Here is a 27,642-nt window from a genome sequence, read left to right on the forward strand (position 1 = left end):
TAATAATATCAATATTATCCTTTCGTTCCTCCCTAAAGGAGCCCAGGGTAGCAAACAACTGCAACAACAAAATACAAACATTTAGAAATAAACCACAACATCTAGAAAGCACCATGTTGACTACCCCATCCTAAAGTCTTACTGAAGTCTTGCTTCACCAACACTGATATAGTTTTCTCAAAAAATTATCTCTGCCAAAACTTGGATAAAAATTAAAAATAAAACATACACGCGCACAAAATACATATGAAGACGATTAGTAGCAGCAGAGTAAGAAGCAATGGGGGTTCTGGAAACCTGTGAGTTTAAAAGTTCAAAAACACCCAGATCTATAATAAAGGTAAAAATAACTCTAACAACTAGGGAAACTCCCCAAAGGAAGTCTTTATCTTGGTGTCTACAGTTGAGTAATCAGACCTGAGGGTGCATCTACACCTGTAGACCGTTGCACTGTTGTCATTTCAATTTTGCCTTCATGGGGCTGTTGCTAAAAGCTTAGTAATGGGGGATGGCTAAGGCACACCAAAGATGGGGACGAGGACCATTGTAACTCAGTGGAAAACAGCCAAACCCAAAATAAAAGCTGGCTGATACAGTTTCCTTAATTCTTCTAAAATTACTCTTCCCCACCCCTTCCGAGGGGTAAAGTCAAATGTCTTTCATCAAATCCTGGGCCACTTTTAAAACCAACCAATTTATTATGCCATATATGAAGCAGAACCCAGGTCCACTTTTCGCTGCTCCTGTTTTCTTAAGTTTAAATAAAATGAAGCATCATGGTCCAAAACCTCCCAAAACTTTATTTATTCAATTTATTCATTTTGTGCCCTTCACTCCAAATGGGTCAAGGGCAGGTTGCAAAAACGTCGCCAGCGAAACTGGTACGATTTGCAACCCAATAATAAAACAAAAGCATCAAAGCACAGGGTTGGAGGATCTCCAGGTGGAGCCTATTCAACATACCGTTGGCATGCTCCTGAGCTGGATCTGTGCCGTGATGGGCACACAGCAACATGCCTGGCACACTGCAGCAAGTCCAGACATTATTGAGGGGCATTCCTACTTCTCACTTGGAAGTATCCAGCAGAGGCAGTCTAAATAGAAATACCGTATTTTTCGCTCCATAAGACGCACCAGACCATAAAATGCACCTAGTTTTTGGACGAGGAAAACAAGAAAAAAAAATATTCCGAATCTCAGAAGCCAGAACAGCAAGAGGGATTGCTATGCAGCGAAAGCAGCGATCCCTCTCCCTGTTCTGGCTTCTGGGATAGCTGCGCAGCCTGCATTCGCTCCATAAGACGCACACACATTTCCCTTTACTTTTTAGGAGGGAAAAAGTGAGTCTTATAAAGCAAAAAATACAGTACTTTATTGTCACTGTACCACTTGTTTACAGTGAGATTAAATGGGCCCTCCCTCCCCTCCCACAATCTCTCAGTCCTTGTCACACTCTGTGTGTACGACCACCAGCCCCAAAGATCAGCTGCAATGTTGCTGTCTTCCATTCAGCAGCCTCACGGCCCATGGGTAGAAACTGGTCTTTAACCTGTTGGTGCAGCTTATCATGCTTCTATATCTCCTGGGCAGGAGATTAAAAAGGTGCTGGCCAGGGTGTGAGTCATCCCTGAGAATGTTCCTTGCTCTTCTGAGGCAACGGTCTCCTTCGATAACATCTAGCGGACTCAGCCCATGATATCCTGTGCTGTCTTCACCACCCTCTGTAGGGACTTTCTGTCCATGGCTGTCAAACCAGCGTACCACATCGTAATACAGTATGAGAGAACACTTTCTATTGTGGACCGATAGAAGGAAATAATCAGTTGCTGTCTAACATTGTTCTTTCACAAGACCCTAAGGAAATGAAGTCTGTTGGGCCTTCCTAACCACCTGGGCTGTATTGACCTTCCAAGTTAGATCTTCACTAAGAGGGACTCCCAGGAATTTAAAGGAGAAGCCACTGTTGGAAGCACAGATGGGCCAGGATAGCTCCATCAGTAGAGCATGAGACTCTTTTAATCTCTCAGGTTTGTGGGTTCAAGCCCCACACTGGGCAAAAAGATTCCTGGTCCCTTCAATTCTATGATTCATGTTGAACCCTCCATGAAAATATTATTTGTTTAGATAAATAATAATATTTGTTTAGATTTGTTAAGTATGTTTAGAAAATAATATTTGTTTAAATAAAACAAGGTATTGAGTCCAGAAGAGGTACAGAAGGATCCCCAAATAATAAAAGCAATTGATTTAAAGCACCTTCTGTTTGGGGACCAAGTTGTTTCTCTTGCATCCTAATAGCATCAGTGGCTGGGAATGAGTCTAATGAAATCTCTGGACAGCAAATTCATTTTAAGAGTATTCCACATGGTAATATTATTCATTATTGGTTGTGTGATGCTCTTGCCTGCTCTGAGACATTGATGGGCTCCTTTAGGCTATGGAGCACATTTTCCTGCTGCTATTGTTCTCCAGAGCTGCGCTGCTGTGTACAATCAGACTGTGTAGAATCCCGTTGGCGGTAATAGGATGGAAGCAGCCCAAAGGAGCGCAGGGACTGCAGCTTCTCTTTCCTACCTTTGCCAAATGCACTGTGCAGAAGTAATAATCAAGTAACAAACAAAAAAACCTGAAGAGTCTGATCACGTGACTGAATTACAAGCGTGTTTATAGGTCCACCACAGAGGAATATATTTTGAGAGCCAAACTAGACAACTGGCAGAAGAATGGGATTTGGAAACCTGAGTCTCTGCGGAGCATCTATAAAAGCTTTGGTTGGGGTGAGCAGAGGGAAAGGAGGGTGAAATTTGGAGGGGAAAAGTAGCAAGCGCTGCCATCCATTTCTCCCCCTTCGTTTTCTCTTCCAGGCCTTCCCACCCCCAACTACAGCACACATGTCTGTAGACCCTGGCTGGGAAAGGAAAAAGGGAGAAGTAGTGATGCTTTTGAATTATGGTGCTGGAGGAGACTCTTGAGAGTCCCATGGACTGCAAGAAGATCAAACCTCTCCATTCTGAAGGAAATCAGCCCTGAGTGCTCACTGGAAGGACAGATCCTGAAGCTGAGGCTCCAATACTTTGGCCACCTCATGAGAAGAGAAGACTCCCTGGAAAAGACCCTGATGTTGGGAAACATGGAGGGCACAAGGAGAAGGGGACGACAGAGGACGAGGTGGTTGGACAGTGTTCTCGAAGCTACCAGCATGAATTTGACCAAACTGCGGGAGGCAGTGGAAGGCAGGAGTGCCTGGCGTGCTCTGGTCCATGGGGTCACGAAGAGTCGGACACGACTAAACGACTAAACAACAAGTGGGTTGGAGAAGGGTTAAGCATCCCTCCCCTTGCTACTGTGCACCTTGAAATTGAGTTCCCCCCACCTCTTTTTACATCTTTGGTAGAGAGCCATATTCTCAAGTCGCTGGTCTTCTGTCGAAGATAAAAGGAAGATTTTTTGGGGGGGGGGGAGAGAGAATATTTTGGCTCCATTCCCCACAATTCATGCATATGAGTCGAAGCACTAGCAGGGTCTAGGGTTCTAAGGCATGACAGGAAGCTCATCTTAGCTCAAACTTTGAAACAGGCCTGTTGAAGCCTGACTTGAGGCAACAATCAGATCTGTAGCTTCTTTCATGTCTGCAGTCAGTGGAACAATATCACATTCACAGGGAAAGAAAAAGGAAAGGCACGAAAGCCCTGAAACCACTATCTGTCAGAAATATTCCAGCGACAAAAATGAAAGCATTCCAAAAAGTTGCCTAGCTACATTTCCCCACTTTGAACTCGCACACACAGCAGCGGCGCTTGTATCTCAGTTCTTTGGCTCAGCTTTAGCATGCTACTGTCTGCCAGAGTCAGACAATAAAGGCGCATTTTGTAATGCGGGGACACACACGTGTGGTCTGCGACGAGCACAAAACAAGGTTTGTCTCCTTCCCTCGCCATCACGCTCCCTCTGTAGCGTGCATCCACTGGGAGCCCAAACCGAGTGAAGTAAGCCGAGTGGCAGAAAGGCAGGCCTTTTTCCCCCTTTGTGAAATGGGCATCAACGCAGACGCCCCTGCGTGTGATGCATTGAAAATGAGCCCCGCAATTCACACAGGGTGGAGAAAAAGATTCTGGGACTAGAAATTATGCAGTTTCAGGCCCTCTTAAGGTCTGAGCTTCTAAGCCAAAATTAGATAGGCGCATAACGTCATGATGCTTAGACACATACTCAAGACAATTTTATTCAAGAAGGCTTTACCACGCAGTGTGTGTGTGTTGCTAATGGAATTTAACGAAGATCATGGCCACTGGGCCCATCACCTCCTGGCAAATAGAAGGGGAAGAAATGGAGGCAGTGAGAGATTTTACTTTCTTGGGCTCCATGATCACTGCAGATGGTGTCAGCAGCCACGAAAGACGCCTGCTCCTTGGGAGAAATGCAATGACCAATCTAGACAACATCTTAAAAAGCAGAGACATCACCTTGCCATCAAAGGCTTGTATAGTTAAAGCTATGGTTTTCCCAGTAGTGATGTATGGAAGTGAGAGCTGGACCATAAAGAAGGCTGATCGCCGAAGAATCAATGCTTTTGAATTATGGTGCTGGAGGAGACTTGAGAGTCCCATGGACTGCAAGAAGATCAAACCTCTCCATTCTGAAGGAAATCAGCCCTGAGTGCTCACTGGAAGGACAGATCGTGAAGCTGAGGCTCCAGTACTTTGGCCACCTCACGAGAAGAGAAGAGTCCCTGGAAAAGACCCTGATGTTGGGAAAGATGGAGGGCACAAGGAGAAGGGGACGACAGAGGACGAGATGGTTGGATAGTGTTCTCAAAGCTACCAGCATGAGTTTGACCAAACTGTGGGAGGCAGTTGAAGACAGGAGGGCCTGGCGTGCTCTGGTCCATGGGGTCATGAAGAGGCGGACACGACTAAACGACTAAACAACAACAACAATTCGTAAATGGGGTTCTATGGTTTTCTAGACTTTATAATATATAGTTTTATCATTTTTAGAGCTTTGTAGAACTATTTTATTGCTTTTATAAAGTGCTTTTTGTGTGTTAAGAAGTAAAACCTACACAAATCCAGAATGCAGTCCCTAAGACAGTTGGATGGGGCCCCGTATGCCTCATCCTGACAAAACCTGAGGCCAAGTTGGTGCCAAATGTATTTTTTTTTTCTGTTTTCCTTTTCACACGCTGGGCAGAATAAGTTTGAGTTCCTCACTTGAAGCTTTATGAATTTATATATTGTAACGTCACAAATGGAAATCATTAATTATGTAGCTGTTGACTAAGGGATTATTATTATAACTGAAATGCAACTGACATTAATTAAGATTACAGAACGCAGTGATGTAAGATCGGAAGTGCACCCAAACCATCATGTGGGGAGCCACTTTAACTAAAATGTATTAATTGGAAGTTGATTGGTATTTTGATAATTGTATAATTTGGGAAGTAATTGTTATTGTTATAATTTGGCTTTTATTGGGGTATATTGGGAAACTAATTTAAAGATTTTATTAAAAAAGAAGAAGAATCCACCACATTATGAAAAAAATGACTTGCAAAACTGTATACTAGCCAGAACAGCAAATTAAAAATTAGGAGAAATTTCCACTAAAATGCCAGCTGACATATTTTCATGAGGATTTAAAAACAAACAAACAAAACTACAGATTGCTGCAGAAACATGAAGAACTTAATTTAAGACTGGGGAAAATGAGAAACCGAGGGAACTGAAATTGGCAGATCCTTCTGTCCCCATGCACAGAAAAGAAGGCCAGGGAAAAGGTGGCAGTGCCTGTTCATTCTGCCGGGGTTTCATGCAAGAGAGAGAAAAAACAATCCCGGGGATCATGACCTGTGCCTCTTTTTCCCCGCAAGCAACATTAAGCAATTTAGAACCCCTTGGATTACAGGGATATATGACTTGCACACTCTTGGCAGTACATCAGTTGGAAATTTAGGTATGAAGACTTGCTCCCAGCCCTGCTCTGTTATACCTGCGCTGTGAGGGTTGCCACGGCAACCAGGCCCAGCTGTGCCCTACTGGCTTTATTGCAGCCTCTCATCAGCCCTGCTTGAGAAAAAAGGAGAATTGCTGCTGGGAGGCTAATCAACGGATTGTGTGTAAACTCTGTGCTCCTTCTGGTTCTTATTGGGCAACTCTTAGAGCTCGACTCTCAAGTGTTTGCTTGTTCTGACCAGAAACTTTGGACTCTGTTCTTTGATCTCTGGTATTTTTAGGCAATTCACCTGCCCTGTACCTGGGGTTTTGCTAGGTGATATTTGCCACTGAATTTTTGCCTGAAAGAAATTTCGAAGTGAACCTGGCTGTTCCTTCTTAGACAAAACACTCTATGAATTTCAGCAGAATGCAATAATAATATCACAGGATCACAGAACTATGGAGTTGGAAGGACGCCATTGGATCATCTAGTTCGACTCCCTGCAATATATATATTTTTAAGCAGACCAGCAAAATCCTTGGTACGTGTGTTCCTAAATAGAACCAGTTTGACAGCAGATTCCCCTCTAAAGCAAAATTCAAGCATATTTCAAGGTTCCTTATCAGGCAACACACCTGAAAAATTCTGAAAGAACCCAGTGGTACCTTGGTTTACGAACTTAATTCGTTCTGGAGGTCCATTCTTAACCTGAAACCGTACTTAACCTGAGGCGCGCTTTCACTAATGGGGCCTCCCGCCGCCGCACGATTTCCGTTCTCATCCTGGGGCAAAGTTCTCAAACTGAGGTACTACTTCTGGGTTAGCGGAGTTTGTAACCTGAAGTGTTTGTAACCCGAAGTATTTGTAACCTAAGGTAAAGGTAAAGGGACCCCTGACCATTAGGTCCAGTTACGGATGATTCTGGGGTTGCGGCGCTCATTTCGCTTTATTGGCCGAGGGAGCCAGTGTACAGCTCCCGGGTCATGTGGCCAGCAGGACTAAGCCGCTTCTGGCGAACCAGAGCAGCACACGGAAACGCCGTTTACCTTCCCGCTGGAGCGGTACCTATTTATCTACTTGCACTTTGACGTGCTTTCGAACTGCTAGGTTGGCAGGAGCAGGGACCGAGCAACGGGAGCTCACCCCGTCGCGGGGATTCAAACCGCCGACCTTCTGATTGGCAACCTGAGGTACCACTGTATGTATAGGGTGTGTGTGTCCCCCCATCCTTGTGAAGGTCATCAGATCATTCGAGTTCATGGCAGCCAGAGACCAGTGGAAAATAATAATAATAATAATAATAATAATAATAATAATAATAATAATAATTTATTTATACCCCGTCCATCTGGCTGGGTTTCCCCAGCCACTCTGGGCAGCTTCCAACAAAACACTAAAATACAATAACCTATTAAACATTAAAAGCTTCCCTAAACAGGGCTGCCTTCAGATGTCTTCTAAAAGTTTGGCAGTTATTTTTCTCTTTGACATCTGGTGGGAGGGCGTTCCACAGGCCGGGTGCCACTACCGAGAAGGCCCTCTGCCTGGTTCCCTGTAACTTGGCTTCTCGTAGTGAGGGAACCGCCAGTAAAGGCCAAAAGCACGAAGCAAGTCATGACAAAATGTCATGCAACGACTTACCTTCACCGCATAGGTGCTTGACGGATCCTTGGAGCAGGTGGCACAATAATATATGGCGTCCCCTGAATCACAGCAAGGCTTGTTGCACGTCAGTTTGAAGAGGGACCAGTTGTTCTCGCTGAAATGCAGCTTGCTCTTCTGGTCGCGCATGAAACAGTCCTCACACTTAGAAACGAGGCGGCGCAAGGATTCCGCATACAGCCCGCCTAGCTTGGCGTACACCCCCTCTTTGTTGTCAATATTGCTGAGGAGGTTGTGGAGCTGAAAGCTAGAACCTGAGGAAACTGTGGTGGACATGCTGTTCTGGGAGGAGGAACGAGGTGGCAAGTTTTTGCTCTGGCTACAGCAGGCGCCGCCATTCTTAGCAGAACAGGGATATGGGGAATGGGATCCTCTGAAGGCTTTCTCCAGTGACTCAGAAGAAGAAAATGTCTGGCGGTTGACTCCCAAGGTGGAGCCGAACGGAGACTCCTCGCGGATGCAGACGTTACTTTCCGACTGACTGAAGTTCAGTTTGGGGCTTGCGGGACCTGAAGCTCTAGCTGGGGAAGCCGGGCCCCAGTAAAAACCATCTGGCGAAGAAACAGCTCTGCTGACGGTTTTCTTTTGCGGCAGAGGAGGCGGCTGCAAAGGTTTGCATTGCGGCCTGTCTTTGCTGGGACATGCAGGGAAATGAGTTGAAGGAAAGGTCGGCTTCCCAGTACGGGTGGGTGAACGAAGGCTTGTTTTGCACGACTGTCCTGAAACACATGCAGACAATAAAGCAATTATAAGCCGGGGACTCCTACCAGCACGGATAAAAAAAGATGTTTTACAATGTGAGGCCTAGATCAAGTTCCATCTAAAAAGGTAAGCATGCCAGCCTAGGGTAATGAAACTTTGCACCCAGATTAGCCTTGGATCATTAGTAGCAGCCAAAACAAGAATGGCCTTTGTACATGGGGTCAAAGTCACGCCAGAGCATGATAGAATTATGAGACATTATATGTGTGTCTGTATGGCGGCATCCCAGCCCCCAGGTCCTGTGGTGTGATGAGGAGGGAGAGGAGCCTGTGCGGATGAATCTCCCTCCCCATGGCAGCCCAGGACCCAAGGGGTAGTGTGTAAGACTGGCGATACAGAAATCAGCATGAAATTATCCGGCTGACTGTTTGAGCCTTCATTAGCAACGCAAAGCGATTAGGTTCCCAAAAGGGCACAATGAATAAAAATGATGGTTCGTAGAGAGAATTCTGAGAAAGGTGGCATTTATTGCCAGGAAAGGTGTTAGGTGTGTGCAAGAAAAATTAAAAGCCAATTTAAAAGCACAGGTTTTAACCTTAAATATTAAGCAAAAAGCCATAGGGAGTTAAGTGTTTATAATATATGGGCGTACCCGGGCTGAGTGTAAACTTGTGGAAATCAAGAGGACTAAATTAGTTGATTAAATTAAGTCACATTGATTTCAGTGGGTTTACTCCTAGCATGTCTACACCTCTCTTGCTTTATCATTTTCTGTATTTTCTGCATTTTATCTATCAGTGCCATGTAAATTCACATTTAGTTATGGGTTTCCCTTCTCCCTGCCGTTGTCACACAGGGCTATACTATCTGCTTTTGATACTCAAGTAATATTAGATCCTTTCTATAATTTACTAAATGGCTCTCTCCCACCTGCCTGCCTGCTCCTCACCCCCAAACCACTTTTTAAAAGCTGTTTTTCTCCTCCGTGGAAGTCCATGTCTGGATATGACCCCTGCCAGGAGACAGAGAGATTTTGGGTGGGAAAAGATGGGTTGGGGTTCTGCTCCTCCTTGCCTTTATAGGGAATAGGCTGGAGCAGGATTAAGTCATGCCATCATCACCATGTCTAGTTTATCTTCAGGGAAAGTGACTGACAGTGGAGGTCATTCAGCAAGTTTCAGAGCTGAGTCCCAGGTCTCCCCAGTTCAAGTCTCCATCCACTGCACCACACATGGCTCTGCTATTAAGCCACAACATGTTTAAAATAGGTTGCATATGCATATTTAAAATAGGTTGCATGTGGTTGCATATGCCTACATTAAAGGTAAAGGTAAAGGTACCCCTGACCATAAGGTCCAGTTGTGGACGACTCTGGGGTTGCGTGCTCATCTCGCATATCTATAGGCTGAGAGAGTCGACATTTGTCCGCAGACAGCTTCTGGGTCATGTGGCTAGAATGACTAAACTGCTTCTGGCGAACCAGAGCAGCGCACAGAAACACTGTTCACCTTCCCGCCAGAGTGGTACCTATTTATCTACTTGCACTTTGACGTGCTTTCAAACTGCTAGGTTGGCAGGAGCAGGGACCGAGCAACAGGAGCTCACCCCGTCGCGGGGATTCAAACCGCTGACCTTCTGATCGGCAAGCCCTATGCTCTGTGGTTTAACCCGCAGCACCACCCACATCCCTTATGCCTACATTAGCCATCTGTAAACTAAAATAAGTGGCTTTTGAAAAGCAGAAGTGACCAGGAGAGCAGCTCCTCACAAGCCTTTGCTTATGCCAGGCATGACAAGGTTTGTTCTCAAGCTCTCCCAAAATGGTGAGTCTTATCATCTTGCCCACAAATCCTGCCAGACATTTTCCCTATATATTAGGGATGAACAGGCAAACAACCCTATCTGATTTCTACAAGCAACATCGGGACGGGAAGCGCAGTTCCCCTCAAGCCTCCCCTTCTTTGTAGAACAGGGTGGAAGAAGATGCCCTGCCTAACAGGAGCTTTCTTTCTTTTCTGGGCAGAGTGCCTTTATTTCTCCTGCTTTGCATGGAGGAGAGTCTTCCAGCCCGTACAGGGGAAAACAAGGCACTTTGCCCAAGAAGCACTGTTGCTAGCCATGTTGGTACCTGGCAAAGCTATCTTGTTTCCACCCCCAACCCCCTTCTGCAGGGTAGGGATGGGCAAATCTGTCCATTTTTTGCTTTTCCAATCTTAAGTTTAGCTCTCCACGTTTTGGCATCTCTTTGCCAATTTTCTTTTTAAGTCCTCATGAGAATTTGCCAGCATTTCAGTGTGCAATTTTGCCTAATACACCTCAATTTCTCCTAACATAATACGTTTTTCCTATACTGTACATTATCCAGTTGGAGAATTTCATCAGGAAATTCAGAGAAGTGTGGGTTTTGAAGGACGGCTTGGCTGCAGTGCAAATTTGGGAGATTTGCCATGAAATGTGAACTGAATCCAATTTCTTCCCCACCCACAGAACACACTGTGTCTCAGTGCTAACCAATGCCACGGACTGGCTGGGTGCAGAGGAATGGTGGGAGGCACCAGTTGGGGAACCCCCAAGGAAACCCCCAGGGGAAGAAGGCTCAGAGCCAGGGGATTCGTGGTGGGATGACAAGGAGTGGTCAGAGGGAGAAGAGAGAGCAGACTGGGAGGAGGAGGTGTCGGAAGCTGAAGAGGTAATAGGGTTGTCAGGGAACTGCCATTGGCTCAGAGGCGAGAGTGGGAAGCGCAGATGGATTACAGAGAGCCTCCAAAAATCTTGGGGAGCAGGACTTCCTCAGCGGAGGAAGGAAGCCACGCCTCTAGTGGGGAAGAGTTGCAGGGCTCGGAGGAGGCAAGGCAGTGCCAGGACACCTTGCCTGAGCAAAGCGGGGAGGAGGGAGGTCCCCCTTTACCCAAGCCTTCCCTGCACATTCGGCTTTCGCGCAGAGAGGGGAGGCGTTGGCTGGGGGTCAAGATACTACTCTGCTGGGGAAAGTTTAAGGACTGCCCACTCTCAAATTCTGCTAGTGAGTGAGCAAGACATGGAATAGAGGCGTTCTGCATTGTAAAGGTTTTTGCACCAATAATAAAGCTTTTGAAAAGACCAGTGAGGGATCTTGCCTGATCGCTCTCGAGCAACCACACCGAGGTTTACCTCTTACATGGTCTCCCAGAACATGTAGAGGAATGAAGAGAGCAGAGCAATGAGAGACTAGATGGAGCCCAAGTTTGCTTGGGAAAGACCTGGCAGAGGAGTCTTAGGGAGCAGAGAGATTGTGAGAATCTTCACTGGGGCAAGACCTACTGAGAAGAGTTGATCACTAGGATCACTAGGCCTGCGCTGTTTTGGTTTCTTGGTATAAAGAGTTAACTTTGCCGACACCGGGTGTTTTATTTCTGGTCTACTCCTGACACCACAGAGAAAGGGAAGCTCCCTCTTCCTCAGCCAGCAAATAAATGCTGTAGAAGAGAAGTTCTTTCTCTGCTAGCATGTTGGGAACCAGGCTTCCCTGGGTGTTTTTACGATCATCAAACCCACCCCGAATCACTTGAGGGGTTTTGTGGTTTGAATGGAAAGGGGGAGGCAATTCATGTTTGGGTCAAAGAGCGGGATGTTTGTGCATCCCTAATTCCTCATTTTAAAACCCATCAAGTTCTGGTACTAGCAACCTTAGCACTGAAGTGGGAAGTCCAAAGTGACTTTTATTACAATTACCTAAGCTCTGCAAGCTAAGCACAATGCAACCTGTATATCCCCGCTGTGAATGAAACTATCCAACTGAGTAAAGGAATGTTATTGGAAGGTGGAGTTAACATTGCATAGCGTTTCTGAAGACAACCTGGCTCTCTGTCACAGAACTGGGCACTGGCTGCCAAAGAGCAGTGAAGCTGGAACAGGGTAAATATTTAAGCAACGTGGTAAGCTATGTGAGGACTCAGAAAATTTTTTTACTTACTATTTTTTTCTTTACTTTGTAGTACCTTATTGTAGGCCAAGCACAAGATATTTGTAAAGTTAGGACAATTCACATGCAGTGCATTATTACTATTATTATTATTATTATTTACTGAAGTTCTCACCCTGGGCCAGCAGGGGGATACTGTAAATAGTTATGCAAATAAGGGATCAAAAGTGACGTTCAGTGATTGGATAGTTTTAGAAAGTTGTTACAATTATGTGTACTGGAGCTCTATATAAGCAGGCTGACTGAACCCTTCAGCTCATTTCTGTTCTGGCCTCTGAATAAACAAGAGCTGTTTGAAGAATCGCTGTGTCATCTGATATGTTCACCCACAACTTAACAATTATCATCATCATCATCCCTTTCCCAACACGGATGTAGTCTTCTTCACTACTATGCAGCACTTACGACAAAAAGATAGCGCAAGGGATGGCTACTGGCTTTCCTGTTGATCCTATGATTGACAGCTGGCCACCATGGCTAGCCCTTGCAGCGCAGCTCATTGCCTGTAGAGGGCACAAGTCCTGCCCCTAATTTCGGTGACATCACAGGAAGCATGGTCCTCCAACTGCTCTGATACTTCATCATAAGAAATGCCAGACGCCTTGAATTTAAGCTACATTCAGCCCATATATTTTAAAGTTCTACGACTGCTTTTGTAGTAATGACTTATGCTGTCCTGTCATTCATTCAAAGGTTCCATTTGGTTTGGGGATAGTTTGGCACATTAGCAACAAAGCTGAATAAATGGGCATTCAAAACAGCAACGTATCATAGATACTAAGGACCGCTTACACCCACCTGAAGGGTGAAAAGAAGAGACCATGTAAAGCTTCCCTGGGGAAGTGAAACTCTAAATGCAGCTTTACAGGGCCTGTTTATTGACTACATTCACACAACAAAGTAAACCATAGTTAATGGTTTGCTGCAAACTCGCTTATATTATTAATCATGGTTTGTTTGAGTGAAATAAAGCATAATCTCTCAGTCAGATATAGCACAAAGACAGGGATTGTGGCTTGTTGCTCCAATTAGGGGCCAGCAAGGCAGGAGCCACCTCCATATTCACAGTAGGCCATTAACTATGGTTTACCGTGACGTGCAAACTGGGTCAATATGTCACAATTTACAGAACATGTTTCGTACATTAACCCCACAGCCCCACACTAACACACAACTTTCAGCTACCTCCATTGCCGAATGCATTTGTGTCCAAATTCAAACTGTCCGTGGAGCCAGCGGTGAAAGTGACGTGGATTCCCTGGAAAGCAGGACTGAGGTTTTCTGTAGAATCACTGCTGAGCTTCTCCAAATCAGAATTGCTTCTGTTCATTTTTAGAAAATGCCTAGAGATTAAACGTGGGAAATACATAATTAGAAAACAGCAATTTATACAAGAGTCACATTGCATCAGATTTTGAAGAATGTGGCTATGTCTACACAATAACACCTGTGATCCTGTTTTGATTTGTTCCTCTCTTATTTCTTTTGTCCTAATATTGTTTTGAGGGCTTTTTGTTTGCTTTTGTTTGCTTTTTGCACACATGCAGGGGCGGCCAGTGGGGAGGGGCAGCAGCACACACTTGGCTTTCCAACAGCGGCATTGCTACTCCTTACTGGGAGAGATGGTAGAGAAATCAGTGCTGTGTGGACACAGGCAGGAGCACTGGATCAGCTCCCCGGTTTGCTCACACAGTGCAGACCCTCCAGCCACCTCACCACCAGTGTTAGAAACTCAGATATAGAAGCTAGGCGCCAAATGTCACCTTAAACCTAGGTTACGATCACTGAAACAGAATGTCTATTCATCAGGGGGTTTGGATTGGGATTTGATATCCCGCTTTATCACTACCCGAAGGAGTCTCAAAGCGGCTAACATTCTCCTTTCCCTTCCTCCCCCTCAACAAACACTCTGTGAGGTGAGTGGGGCTGAGAGACTTCAGAGAAGTGTGACTGGCCCAAGGTCACCCAGCAGCTGCATGTGGAGGAGCGGAGACGCAAACCCGGTTCACCAGATTACGACTCTATCGCTCTTAACCACTACATGGGTCAGATGACCCTACAACTCTACAATTCTAAGATCTATGATTCACTTGTCCCAATATGCAAGAAGGAGAAACACACAGTGGAAATGGAAATGGTACTTATTATGAACTAAGGCAGAGGTTATTAAACTGTGGTTGCCAAACTTGTGCCCAGAAATCTCCATGTAGTCATCACTGGACCCAGGCCAGCAGCAAAACACACCTGGTTAATTTCTAACACTGCTTGCGGCTACCAGTTATTGGTGGAGATGTTGCTGTTGGGAGGCCAGGAGCATGCCACCCTACCCACCCACCTCACTTCAGCCACACCTGCATGCATGAACAACACAAGGTAAGAAAGAGAGAAGGCCAAGGAAATCAGAGAATGGTCTCAGCACACTGCTTGGTCAACTCCTTGGTATGTGATGGCTTGGGAGAAGTAAAACGGTTTATTTCTGAGCAGGCATACCAAGATACAATTTCTGGTGACACGCTGGTGTCTTCTAAATAAGTCTTTCCACAAGTCAATAAAAGCTGTCGCTTCAAAGGCAACTACAGGACTCAAATGCAAGCTCAACAGGCTGCCTCAATGCTGGGGACGCTGTTCTTAGTGAGGTCTGTACAACATTACCTTTGCATCCCTGACTATCGGCGCTGTATTGCCGCAGTAGCACGTTTCTATACAGGCAACCTTTATTAATTTTATTCCATTTATATCCTTCCCTTTTCCCCAAAGGACTCAAATTGATCTACAGAGCTAATCTTCCATCTGCAAAGGATTCCTCCATTTCTAGCTCAGGGGGTTTCTACATGCATGCAGAAGGCAAAACAATAGATTTGCTTTTGTTTTCTACACACAGTATATCTGCAGAAAGCAAGCGAAGCACTGCGTTGAAAGCTCCTTTCCAAGGTACAATGTCTTTTTGATTAAAAAGAAACAAACAAATGCCTACCGACCCAACACGTCTTTATCTGTAGCTAAGGATCACAACAGAAGCTCACAAGGCTTATTTTCTTACCACGATTTACAATTTCATTTCCCCATTACGCCAACAATACAATGCTATTTTTCTGCATTATCTCTTTTCGGTTATTTAATGTTCTTTATAAAACAGCTTAGCCCCCCAATCCCCAAGCACAATTTTGTAATTCCCTGTCATTTCAGTCAAACTTAACTTTCAAGCCGATATGCAGCCTTAAACTTGTCTGATATCCCTATAATAATATATATTACTAAACTGTATAATTTTTACATTTCGTTTCTATCTGACCCAATTTGTTTCCTTGGAAAAAAAACCCTCATGCAATATATACACACGCATACGTATAGACATATGTCCAATCATGTTTTGTGGATTGCTGGGTTTTTTGTGTGTTTTTTTATTGGAATGGCAGAAACCTGAAGGTTTCATTCTAATGCAGAGATGGAGAACATTTGTCCCTCCAGGTGTTAGGAATCCAGCTTCCATCGGCCCCCCACCAGTGTGGTCAATGATCAGGCATGATGGGGGGTGCAGGCTAGAAACATCTGGAGGGTCACCCCAGCTCTAATGGTGTTAAGGTGAGCCAGACTACTCAGGATACTTCAGAGACCCTTCTCCACGTCCCTCCATCTTACGATGTCTGATGAGTGGATTATACAGAGCCTTTTGGGTCATGGCACCACAATTGTGGAACACCCTCCACTGACCTGTCATTACTGGTCTTTGAACAAGTTGGCTATTTTGGATGGCATTGGAAGGATAATGCAAGTGACTTCAGTACTACGTAGACTGTTGTGTATTGCTGATGCTTTCTTTTTGCCTTTTCATATTTTTAGTAAGCTTGTTGTGGTTTTATATTTGTTTATATTGGATTTTGCTAGCTATCTTGGCTGTTGGTTAGGCAGAGAACCATATTTAAGCAAATCGTTTTTTGCTTAAAGCAGACAACAGAAAACAAAAAATGTCTAATAGACAAACACAGAGAAATTTTGCCACTTTTTATATTCTATAATGAAACAGCCCCTTCATGTTGATATAACAGGCAAGAGACAGATAATTTAAACTTTCATATTTTTAATTCTTATCTCCAACATATTCGGAGCTTAAGAAAAATATACAAAAAGACCCCACAGGAATTAACATTACAGAAGCCTCCTTTTATAGTTGCACCTCATATTATAAGCAATAATCCTTAATACAATTTTCTATTTTCCTCTAAATTGGCCTCGTTATCAAGCACATCTTAAGCTTCATTTAAGGGCTAGGATTAGAATCATAGAAACATAGAATTGTAGAGTTGGAAGGTACCCCAAGGGTCATCTAGTCCAACCCTCTGCAATGCAGGAACGCCAAATAAATCATAAATGACAAGGCACACATTTTCCCTATCCAATAACCTTTTCCATATCCAAGATTCATTCAGGGCTTCTCTTTCTCTGACACACAATCTACACACAACATATTATCAATTCTGTAATAAATTATTAGTTCCTGATTTTTCAGAAATGAATATATTAAATGGATCAATCCAATGCAACTTTTTCTTGGATGCCACTCCCAACCAGCTCAATAGGGCTTACTTCCAGGTAAGCATGTCTAACTTGTCTCTTTCAAAATCCATGTTATCTATCCATGCTAATATCTATTTATTAAAATATGTGCATTGTGACTTTGCAATCTAATGATCTACAAAGCAACTAACAAAATTATTAAAAATCATGATACCGATTTTAAAAAAAATACTTAAAAAAGCAAAAAACAACAACACAAAAATAGTTGGAACCTGCTAACCATAGGTAACATACCACCCCAGCAAATGGTTTAAAACCAGATCAGACTAACTTACCATCCCAGTAAATGGTGCAATACCAGATCAAACTTTTGTTCAGGAGGGTCTGACATCCTAACATCAACACTGGCAGAGCAACATAAGCATTCAGTGGCGCAATTTCAGGACTGGAAATCTTTTCAGAAGCTAGCTAGCTGCATTTGCAAAGTACAGCCTTGATTGTTGTGAAGTCATATATGCGAGGAGAGCTCTCTTTATTCCCACTGCCCTGGTGCCTTATACAAAATGCACTTTCTGAATAGGGGATAAAACAGAAACAGAAATCATCGCTGCTTGGGGAACAGCCGCTCTTGGCCTTGCCTATTACTGCCACACCAGATAATAACCTCCAGCACTCTCTGTAAAGTATTGTTTATTTTTCATCTAACATATAAATATACATGGCACTTTTCAGGGACACACACACACACGGGCTGGAGGATTGGGGAGGACAAAAGCAACCGCTGCTCAGGAGAGCTTTCCATCTGCAATTCCAACAGCAGAGATGAAAGTCAGGGAAGTAGGGAAGGGGGGGAGGAAGGAAAGGTACAGTATCTGTAATGCTAAATTACAAAATGAGGATAACTTCAAGAAAATGTGGCAATTGAGATTCATGCCATGAGCCCCACAGAGCTGTCTGTGTTTGGGCTGGCAGTCTCTGATGCAACAGGAAGAGAAAGGAATAGTTGGTTGGGGGATGAGACTGAATGATGAGGAACTGGGTCAGAGGGAGATGGATCTGCCCCAACTTCAGCTGCTTTGGAAAGGGGAGCAGGGAAGGTGGTTGTCGTCCCTGACCTTCCTGCAGAGCAGAGAGCCTCAGTGGAGGCTGAGGGAGGAAGGAGGAAGGCAGAAGCAATTGAACAGGAGGGTGCAGTCTTGTCACCTAAAACCAGTAGCCACCGTCATAGGAGCAGGCCTGCCTACCCCAGGGGAGCACACAATCCTACAAGGCGAGCAAGACTTGCAAATGAGCACACCATGCCTCATCTTTAAAAGCTTGGCGAGCAGGGCAGGGAAACCTTGTTGGGACATCTTCGTTGCTTCTGTCCGAATCTGAGCTTCCTGCCCTGTTCTTGAACTCCTGCTGAGCCTGTACCGTTTTTTGCTCGAATAAGAGAGTCTCAGTGGGTAGGACAGGGAAATACCACCCAAAGTGTCCTCAAAAGGTGAGAACAGAATTCATGACAGATACAGAAGGTGATGGGAAGCTAAAGCAGGGACTGAAGGAGATGCATCACCCAATCAGAGCAATGATAAGCAATGGGTTTTTTGGAGGGGGGGAGTTTTGGACAGAGGTGAGAAGACTGAGAGATGATAAAGGACAGCCAGAGAAAAGAAGGTTACAGGTGTTCAAGGGTGAGACTGGAGGTAACAAGAGGATGGATCAGTGTGTTCACCAAGTGGGCAGAGAGGGGGTGAAAACACAGGGATCATCTATACTTTTTTTTCATACTGGAACTGAAAATGAGCAAAACAAAATGATACTTCATGGGGATTTTTGCTAATAAACAGAGCGGACTTGCCAGCCAAGTCCAAAACTCCCAACCGTGTCTTGCCTAAATAAGAATCACAGGAATTCTTATCCAGTTTCCCAGGGTGTTACCCTTCCCTTTTCTTGTCTAAGAAATGAGTTGCTGAAAGACTCACCGTTTCTTGTACTGGAAACCAAGTGGTGTAATTTTACTGGTATTGTTTTGCTTTAATGTACAGTTCTCAAACTGACCTTTTCTTTTCCATTTGTGACACAATTAAACAACCTGTACTTCTTTCCAGGAGTCTTGCAAAGTCGTGGACGCAGAAGTGCTTCTTTAGTGTTTGCCATCAAGGTCGCATTTCCACTGCCTACTCTGTGCTCCTAGGCTTTAGCTTAGAGCAAAGTGGCAGCAAGCAGGGGAAGGCCAACCAGCATAACAAATTTCAAATTTGGTGCGAGATTATATTCTGCATGTTAGCATTACAGAAACACAAGGGAGTTAGCAGTGTGGCAAAATGCTTACCGTGATTCCAACAGCAAGACTATTCTCTGGAAAACAGCAAATCAAGAGTGCTTCTGACACCTTAATACAATTACTAACTAAGCCATTTATCAAGTTACCTTTTAAAGATGTGAGTGTGCTCTTGAGGGAGATAATTGACACAAGCTTGGCTGTTTAGCCGTTGATTGGACAGGAGTTGAATGGTTGTCCAAGCTCTACAACATGGACGCAGTGGCCTGGTTTAGTCATCATCCTAAACCATGGTTTCCTTAAGCCATGGTTTGCTTAACAAACCATGAGTTAACCATGAGTTGTTGCACAGATGATGACACAAGCCATAGCTTGTTCTTTTGTTGTTGCTCTAAGTGCTGTTCATTCTCCAACTGCTCACGCCTCTTGTCTTTGAGGTTTGGTGAGCTTTCGAGGTGCAGTGGTGAAACAAACCATGATTAAGTGTGCTGGGTTCACATGTAACACCAAGCCATACTTAAAACTGACGAAGGCTTGTAAGCTGGCAGCAAGCCATGTCTTCAGATTGAGGTTTGTTGGTGGTAAGGTGCTGGGCAGGGTATCACTAATAAGTCATGGTTTAATAAACCATGGTTTATTGTTATGTGTGAACCAAGCCAGTGTGTGCACAAGAGAGCACACATTAAGGACAAGGTAAAGGGGGAGAAGAAATTGTTTTTCATGGTCCTCCTCCAACTGAGCAGGGTTATTATGTGTTGAAATTTACCAGCCAAAAGATTGGCTGCACACCTCTAACCTTCTCTTAACACCAATTCATACAAAGAAGTTGGCATCCCTTTTCATTTATAGACAAAATTTCCCTTTCTATACCTGGAAAAGAGGTTTGTGAAATGAAAAAGCTTGTACTTTTGTTAACAACCAGTCCAATAAATATTGTATTACCAAGCTTGTAAAGTCAGAAGAATGCAATGAAACTAACAGCACACTCCAGCCTCGGTCATAGACTGGACTATAAAATCTCTTTCACCTCGAAAATGATAAAATCCTGTTCTCTGATGTCACATTCAATCCAAGTCTGTAACATATTTAAAGTACAGAAACCTAAATAAAAGATAGGTAGAAACTGATTTCTTCCCTTTCCTTCCTGTATTTCACTATCCCAAAACCCATTTGCTCATAAAAAAACTGGAACAACATGCATTTTGTTTGCACAGCTTGAGACAAAAGTTCCAGTCAAGTGTGGTTCTTGAAGCAAGTGGAGTTCTTGGCACTTTTGAGGTGAGCCAAGTATACATTACCAAACGCTCCAAAGGTGCAATTCTATACCAGCCTACTCCTAAGTCCCAATGAATTCAATTAGGCTTACTCTCAAGTAGGTCAGCAGCCCTCACTTGGATTCATAACCTCCTCCACTCCCCACATTTCAGTATCAACAAATGAAAGAAGTACATTTCCCCAGAAAATATGGAAAGTGTGCTAAAATTTTCCTTCTTCTGTTATAGTTTACAGTCACGAGCAATGCCAAATGCACAGCGCCTGAGGGTGTGCAGGAAAATTTGGAGGAGATGGGGTGCCAGGTTCGACACTTTTGCAGAACTTAGGTGGGGGAACTGGCATAATTATATTACTGTGCTTTCCAAAGTATATATGGCACTGCTTCTTCTCTGCTAACCAAGGCCAATGAATTAACACAAATGTGGACATTTCCAGACCAAGGTATTTCTACATGTGAATAAAGCAAAGATCCTTTTCAAAACTATAGAGCCTTATCTTTTTGAGGGGGCCTTATCTAAACTTCGGGACGCAGGTGGCGCTGTGGGTTAAACCACAGAGCCTAGGGCTTGCCGATCAGAAGGTTGGCGGTTCGAATCCCCGCAACGGGGTGAGCTCCCGTTGCTCGGTCCCGGCTCCTGCCAACCTAGCAGTTCGAAAGCATGCCGTGCAAGTAGATAAATAGGTACCGCTCCAGCGGGAAGGTAAACGGTGTTTCCGTGCTCTGCTCTGGTTCACCAGAAGTGGCTTAGTCATGCTGGCCACATGGCCCAGAAGCTGTACGCCGGCTCCCTCGGCCAATAAAGCGAGATGAGCGCTGCAACCCGAGTCGTCCACAACTGGACCTAATGGTCAGGGGTCCCTTTACCCTTTACTTTTAATCTAAACTTCTGTTGCTAATGACAGGGCATTTTCCATCGGGGTGGCAATCCCCCTTTCCTTCTAAGGTTTTATCTTGTGTGATTTCCCCAAGAGAACTGAATAATTTATAATTTTCATTTCTACACATAATTTGCTCGGTATTAACAAAGCAAACCAGATAGCAAAACAAAAATGAAAGACATATACATGTAATAAGACATCCCCAACTGTTAGGGAGCTGTTATGTAAGTGCACAATTCTACCACCTCTATTGAAGGAACTCTGAATTTTACCTTTGTACAGTAGGCTTAGTGTGATGGACTGACAGGACACTGACGGGAAAGCGGGCTGGAGTCTGATTCGGGAGAGGGGGTCAGTGATTTGCAGGGAACTGTACTAACCAGGAGGCAAGAGTCAGAGGTAGGAGAAGCTTCAGAGCTGGAGCATGGAGCACAGGATGGGTCAGAGGAAAAGGTAGGTCAGGCAAGTGAAGGGCCAGGTGCTTCCCCACCCTCTCCTGCACCACTGTCTCCCAGAACTAGGAGGGGACTGAAAAGCGAAGAGCAGAGGAAGTTTCTATGCAGGCGTAGTCTCCGGCTGCATGTGTGCAGCCTGTCGGGGGGAAGGTACATAAACTGGTGGAGGGCGAGAGGTCCCTGGTTGCTGCAACTGTGCCAGAGAGCATGGATCCGGGAATAGATGCTTAGAATCTAGATTAGTGTGCATAGGGATCCAGAACTGTGTTATCTTTGACAATAGAGAGTTAACTATGTGCCATGTGCATTCTTTGGGTGGGAAACACCCTTGACAGCTAGCTTCTACACACAAGGACACATTACAGCCATGGTCATCTAAGGAGGGTGCAAAGCAGGGCTGCTAAGTTCCAGATGACTCACAGGAAGGCCTGGACAGCCATATTTGGCCTCTGGGCCTGAGGTTCCCCATCCATGAATTTGGGAGAACTGAATCTTGGGAGCTACCCTGGAGTTACTGCTCACTCTTCAGAATTGTGAGCAGGAGACCGACCGGAAGAGAACTTGGGCTTATATGATGTTTCCCCTGCCTAACCCTCACCATAAAATCCCATGTTTACCTGGACAAAGGCTGGGATCACCTTGAATCTGCAAGACTGAAACCTCTTTAAAGAGGGAAGAGCATAAGTTCAAGGCTGACCCATAGTTTCTCTCTAGGTAAACTGGTGGGGGAGAGAACATCTGAAAAAGCCATTTGAAGTTGAAAGAAACGAAGGACTTACAACACACAAGGAAATAAATGTATGCAGCCCAAACAAACCTATACCTGCACACATATATTTAGAGGTCCTACTGACTTAATCCCAAATTAAGTGCACACTTATCTATAACCATATTCCTTAATTTAAGTTATAATCCTAATCTGAGTATGAATTTGGATCTAGAAGGTAGAAAGGCTGAAGATGTACATATTGCCAATCATTATTTTTTATTGTTGTTCTACAGTTCCCTTTCCAAAGGGGTCGTGGCTTTAAGTGCTAAAAATAACTAAGTGGTGGTCAATTACTTTCCATCTCTCACAGTGAACCTTTTCCTTCTTTAAGTGTTGCCTGTGGCATATTTCAGGGTAACACACAAAGGCGGACCCTCCCTTTCCACCGCTTAACACAAAATGGGTGATTATCTTTTGCGGAGATTACTCGCTCGTGGACCATTCATCGAGACAAAGGTTCTCTCACAACATTCCTTCTCCCCCTTCATCGCAACCTAACAGTTTAGAAATTCAGAACGGTCATATCTAGAATTACAGGGCATAATTTAAATTTAATTTATTCATTCAAGTGTTCACGGATTTCAGTTTGGAGACAGAAGATGCAACCTAGGAGCTTAAAAAATAAAAATGTAGCTCTCATGCAGGGGTTTTGGTTTGTGACTGGATACAGGAGCAGCTCCCCAAATGTTGTTGGACTATAACTCCCAGCAGCCCCACTTAGCATCATGGCCAACGGTCAGGGATCATGGGAGTTGTAGTCCAACAACACCTGCAAGGTACCACACTGGGTACCCCTCCATAGTTTATTCTTTCTGTGGAAGTGAGTTGGTGCACAAGTGATGGGGCTGGTGCAGTGCAATTGGGCACTGTGGTTCTGCCCCACCAGGAAAACCACTTCTGTCCGCCCCCCCACAATCTATAGAAAAGCAGAAATGGGAATTATTTGCAAACCTAAGCCCTTACGTGACACAACACCATTATCATCATCATGTGGAGCAAGGCTCTACCCTAAGACCAAAATGAGGGGGAAATGTCCTAGATCCAGACCTTGTAGGACAGAACTTGAAGCTTGTGAGATCTCCTCTTTTTTTGTTCCTTTTATACTAGAACTTCAAGGCGCAAATTCCACTGAAATCGATGGTCTTACTCCTGAGTAGACGTGGCTTAGGGCTGTTGGTCTCCTTAGAACTGAGCTGGTTCAATAAAAAGCACAAAACAGCCAGGTTTTGAAGGGGTGTGAAGATCACAGCCCAATTTGAGATGCAGGTTAGACTCAAAGGGTTGCGACCGAGTAGATGGCTGATAAAACAGATACATCTTTCATGATGGCGGTTTGGGAGTAAGCCTCTCACAGGAACTAGTCTTGTCCAGGTGTGGAACGGAAGGGCATTTAGAGATAAAAACCAACGCTCCTAACTCTCCTAGCATCAAGGCTTGTTCCAAAACAATTCAGAAGGTAAAAAAGGAATGGATGACGTGAGAGGCAAGAGACCATTGTGAATAACGGATCGGGGAGGCCCTTGTTTCAGTATTTGTGCTTCCCTGCTCATGACACCAGCATCGCACTGTGCCATGCACCTCTTCTGGCCCTTCCTTCCTTGTAGGTCTCCATTTTTAAAATCACACTGAAGTTGTAACCATAGCTGTCAACTTACAGATTTGAAAATAAGGGATCAGCAGCCTCAAAAATAAGGGATCAGCAGCCAAAATAAGGGATTTTGCTGTTTCCTCCTCCCTCAGGCCACCTCCTCAGCTGCCACCACCGCTGCCGCCTCCGGGCTCGTGGGCGAGAGTCTCTCTCCCTCCCCCTCCTCTCTCGGGCAGGGCAGGGCTGATGGAACTCCTCGCGCCAGGACGATGGCGCCAGCGCACGCTCTCTCTCGCGGCGGAGGACCCCGAGCTGCTGCTTCCCTCCCGAGCCGGGCGAGCATGAAACCCGGGAAATTTAAGGGACATCATCAATAAGGGACAGCAGCGGGACACGGCGCTGGGATAAGGGAGTTTCCCGCCAAATAAGGGACGGTTGACAGCTATGGTTGTAACAGCACAATGCTCCAAAAGGAGATCTGCAGGAGTGGAGGAGGAGGCCGCCAGCGGATGAGGAGACAGCAGCAGATGGATCCGCCACCTCTCCCAGGGGAGTCCAGATCTAACACCAAAGTTTGCTCCACCCCGCTTTACCGAAAGGCTGGCTGCGCCGAGCTCACACAAAACCCAATCCTGGGTTTCCTTCTAAACTTTCCTCATACCAGCAACCCAGGTGGAGAGGAGGAAGGAGAGCCTTTTCGTTGCTGTTACTGTTAAGTAGTTGGGAGTCGGAAGCTCTGCAAAACCTACTGTAAATCGCTCAAGAGATCTACCAGCAGATCCTGATATACCGCATTTTTCGCTCTATAGGACGCACCCAACCATAGGACGCACCTTGTTTTAGAGGGGGAGAACAAGAAAAAAATAATCTCCCCCTCTCTGCTCAGCGCCCCTTCAGCGAAGCGGCAGAAGAAACGGAGCCCCTTCCATTTCTCCTCCCGCTTCGCTGAAGCGGCACTGCACAGAGAGGGAAAGCTGCGCAGCACCTCTCCAGGAAAGCAAAGCCAGGAGAGCAAGAGGGATCGGTGCGCACCGACCCTCTCGCTCTCCAGGCTTCAGCGAAAGCAACATGAATCCTCCAGAGCACGACGGGAGCGCTCCCACTGCGCTTCGGAGGCTTCGCGTTGCTATCGCTGAAGTCATGGAACCTGCATTCGCTCCATTAAGACGCACACACATTCCCCCTTAATTTTTGGAGGGGGAAAAGTGCATCTTATAGAGCGAAAAATACGGTACTTTCTTGACTTCCACTAGCGTAGAGTATGAAAGTTTAACACTAGCATTCAACATGTAAAGGAACTGGGAAGCCGGTGCAGTTCTCTTGGCGTAAGAGCAAAGGCCTAGTCCTTGTTAGAAGCCTAATTCTGGACTGGATGAACTTTCTGGATGCTATTCGAAAGCAAACTCATGCAGAGTGCATGGCAGTAACCCAGCCCAGATCTTACCACAGCATGTGTCACTGTGGCCAGATACTTGATCTCTACAAACCCACAAGGGGAAGTTGAAAGACAGATAGAAATCTGTACACATTAAAGCGTCTGTCTTGGGTGTATGTACCGATGGACAGGGGAACTCCACTATGTGAACTCTACTATTATTCTCTCTCAAGAGAATGGAGTCTCTGACCAGAAGGTGGTGCAGACACCCGGAGGAATTCCCCACGGAAAACAAAGGACAAGCCCCATACAATCTCTGTGCAAGAGAGCCATATTTCTCCAATTAATTGCTTCCAGTGGTTCTCATTTCTCTCTCCTAAGAACATTACCCCTTAACCACAGTCAATCTTTGACCTTCCAACTAGTCAAAGTCCTTTTGTTATGACTTCCTCTTTGCCACTGGAGATAAAATAACCCAGCAGGGCAAGTGTTTAAAACAGATTCACGTAGAGAAATATAATGAAGATCTTTCCAGAGCAAGTGAAGCTTTTTTCAACACACATCTGCTTTCCCTGCCCCACCCCCTCCCCGCGTTTTTGCTTTCGTTGGAGGGAAAGAATCCCAGAGAAGTTACTGATTCATTGCTGAATCATTAAAAGCATCCGTTTTATCTATCAGCAAAACAGTTTAAAAAAAAAAGTTTCAGAGCCCAGTTTTGAGGCCTAACTCAAATGCTACATTTGCAGAGCATCAGCCACCGAAGACCGGAAGACAGAAAAATGCTCTTAATAGTTTTCCGTATGGTGCCTAAGAGAAGGGCTGCAATGGTCTGGGTAAAATTGGTAGAGGAAATTGGAAAGGTGCTAGGAGACAGATTACTATAAAGAAAGGTTATGGCCCAGTGTGTATGGTAAACCCTTCCTCAGGGGCAACCCAGTTTTATTCTATGATTCCATTTTATTTTATGTTGGGCTACTGCATCTACTTAAAGGTAAAGGGTCCATTAGGTCCAGTCGTGGCCGACTCTGGGGTTGCGGCGCTCATCTCGCTTTATTGGCCGAGGGAGCCGGCGTACAGCTTCCAGGTCATGTGGCCAGCAGGACTAAGCCGCTTCTGGCGAACCAGAGCAGCGCACCAAAATGCCGTTTACCTTCCCGCCGGAGCAGTACCTACTTATCAACTTGCACTGTGTGCTTTTGAACTGCTAGGTTGGCAGGAGCAGGGACTGAGCAACGGGAGCTCACCCCGTCGTGGGGATTCGAACCGCCGACCTTCTGATCGGCAAGCCCTAGGCTCTGTGGTTTAACCCACAGCGCCACCCGCATCTCCTTATTTCCTCCTATTTCCTAGCTCATGTGAAGTCCTTGTTCTTCTGCTTATTGGTGTTACCCTCCATTTCCCCTTCTCAGATAAAATGGACAACGCCGGGATTCCCAAACTGTGGTGCTGCACATTCATGGCATTAAATATTCATACTGATATTTAATTGTATTTTTATTGCTTTTATTTCTTACATTACAATTTGAGTTCTATGAAATACAATATAGAAGAAATAAAAGCAGCAATAAAAATATGATTAAACTAATCCAGCAGCCACCAGCACAGTGCTTTTTGAGAACTACAACAGGTCAAAAAAAATAAGCAATATGGCTAACCTAACCCAACAATGTTCCCTCCCCATCCCCACGCCATACAAATAAGCCACACTGCAACCAACTGAATACAACCAACCAAACTCTGGATCCTCCAACCCCCCGCAATGCCAATAAATATAAATATAAATATAAATATAAATAATATAAATATAAATATAAATATAAATATAAATATAAATATAAATATAAATATAAATAAATATAAATATAAATATATAAATATATAAATATATAAATATATAAATATAAATATAAAATATAAATATAAATGGACCTACTCATGTGATGCTGACACAAATCCCCACACTAGCACTAAGCAATAGAACGACAGAACAACACCCCCATATCCCCCCCTCATTTCTTTTCCCCTTCTCTCCCCTTAGCTGTAAGATGTCTATGGCATTAGTGGCCCATACTGAATATTAATGAACTGTGAAAAAGACCCTATGAATCGAAAGTGGTGACGCTATACAGTATGTACTTTCCCCTGTTTATTTGTTTATTTCGCAACACAAGAAAATACTCAATAAAAACTTTTTTAAAAGGCAAAAATCATTAAGTGGTCTCCCAAAAGCCTCAACAATTTTCAGCTGATCAGTTGGG

At 44.7% G+C, this 27,642-nt stretch overlaps 1 protein-coding gene across 3 annotated transcripts in view; it reads right to left on the bottom strand.

The window, feature by feature from the left end:
- Window positions 1-27,642, bottom strand: part of PRAG1 (PEAK1 related, kinase-activating pseudokinase 1) — a 55,415-nt gene that overhangs the window by 2,215 nt on the left and 25,558 nt on the right. For all 3 annotated transcript variants that reach the window (XM_053370562.1, XM_053370564.1, XM_053370565.1), the window contains exons 4-5: window positions 13,448-13,605; window positions 7,579-8,318 (exon numbers count right to left, since the gene is read on the bottom strand). In XM_053370562.1, the coding sequence (XP_053226537.1) occupies window positions 7,579-8,318; window positions 13,448-13,605 (898 nt within the window). The remainder of the gene's footprint in view (window positions 1-7,578; window positions 8,319-13,447; window positions 13,606-27,642) is intronic.

Source organism: Podarcis raffonei, chromosome 17, assembly GCF_027172205.1.
Source record: "Podarcis raffonei isolate rPodRaf1 chromosome 17, rPodRaf1.pri, whole genome shotgun sequence".
Taxonomy (NCBI): Eukaryota; Metazoa; Chordata; class Lepidosauria; order Squamata; family Lacertidae; genus Podarcis; species Podarcis raffonei.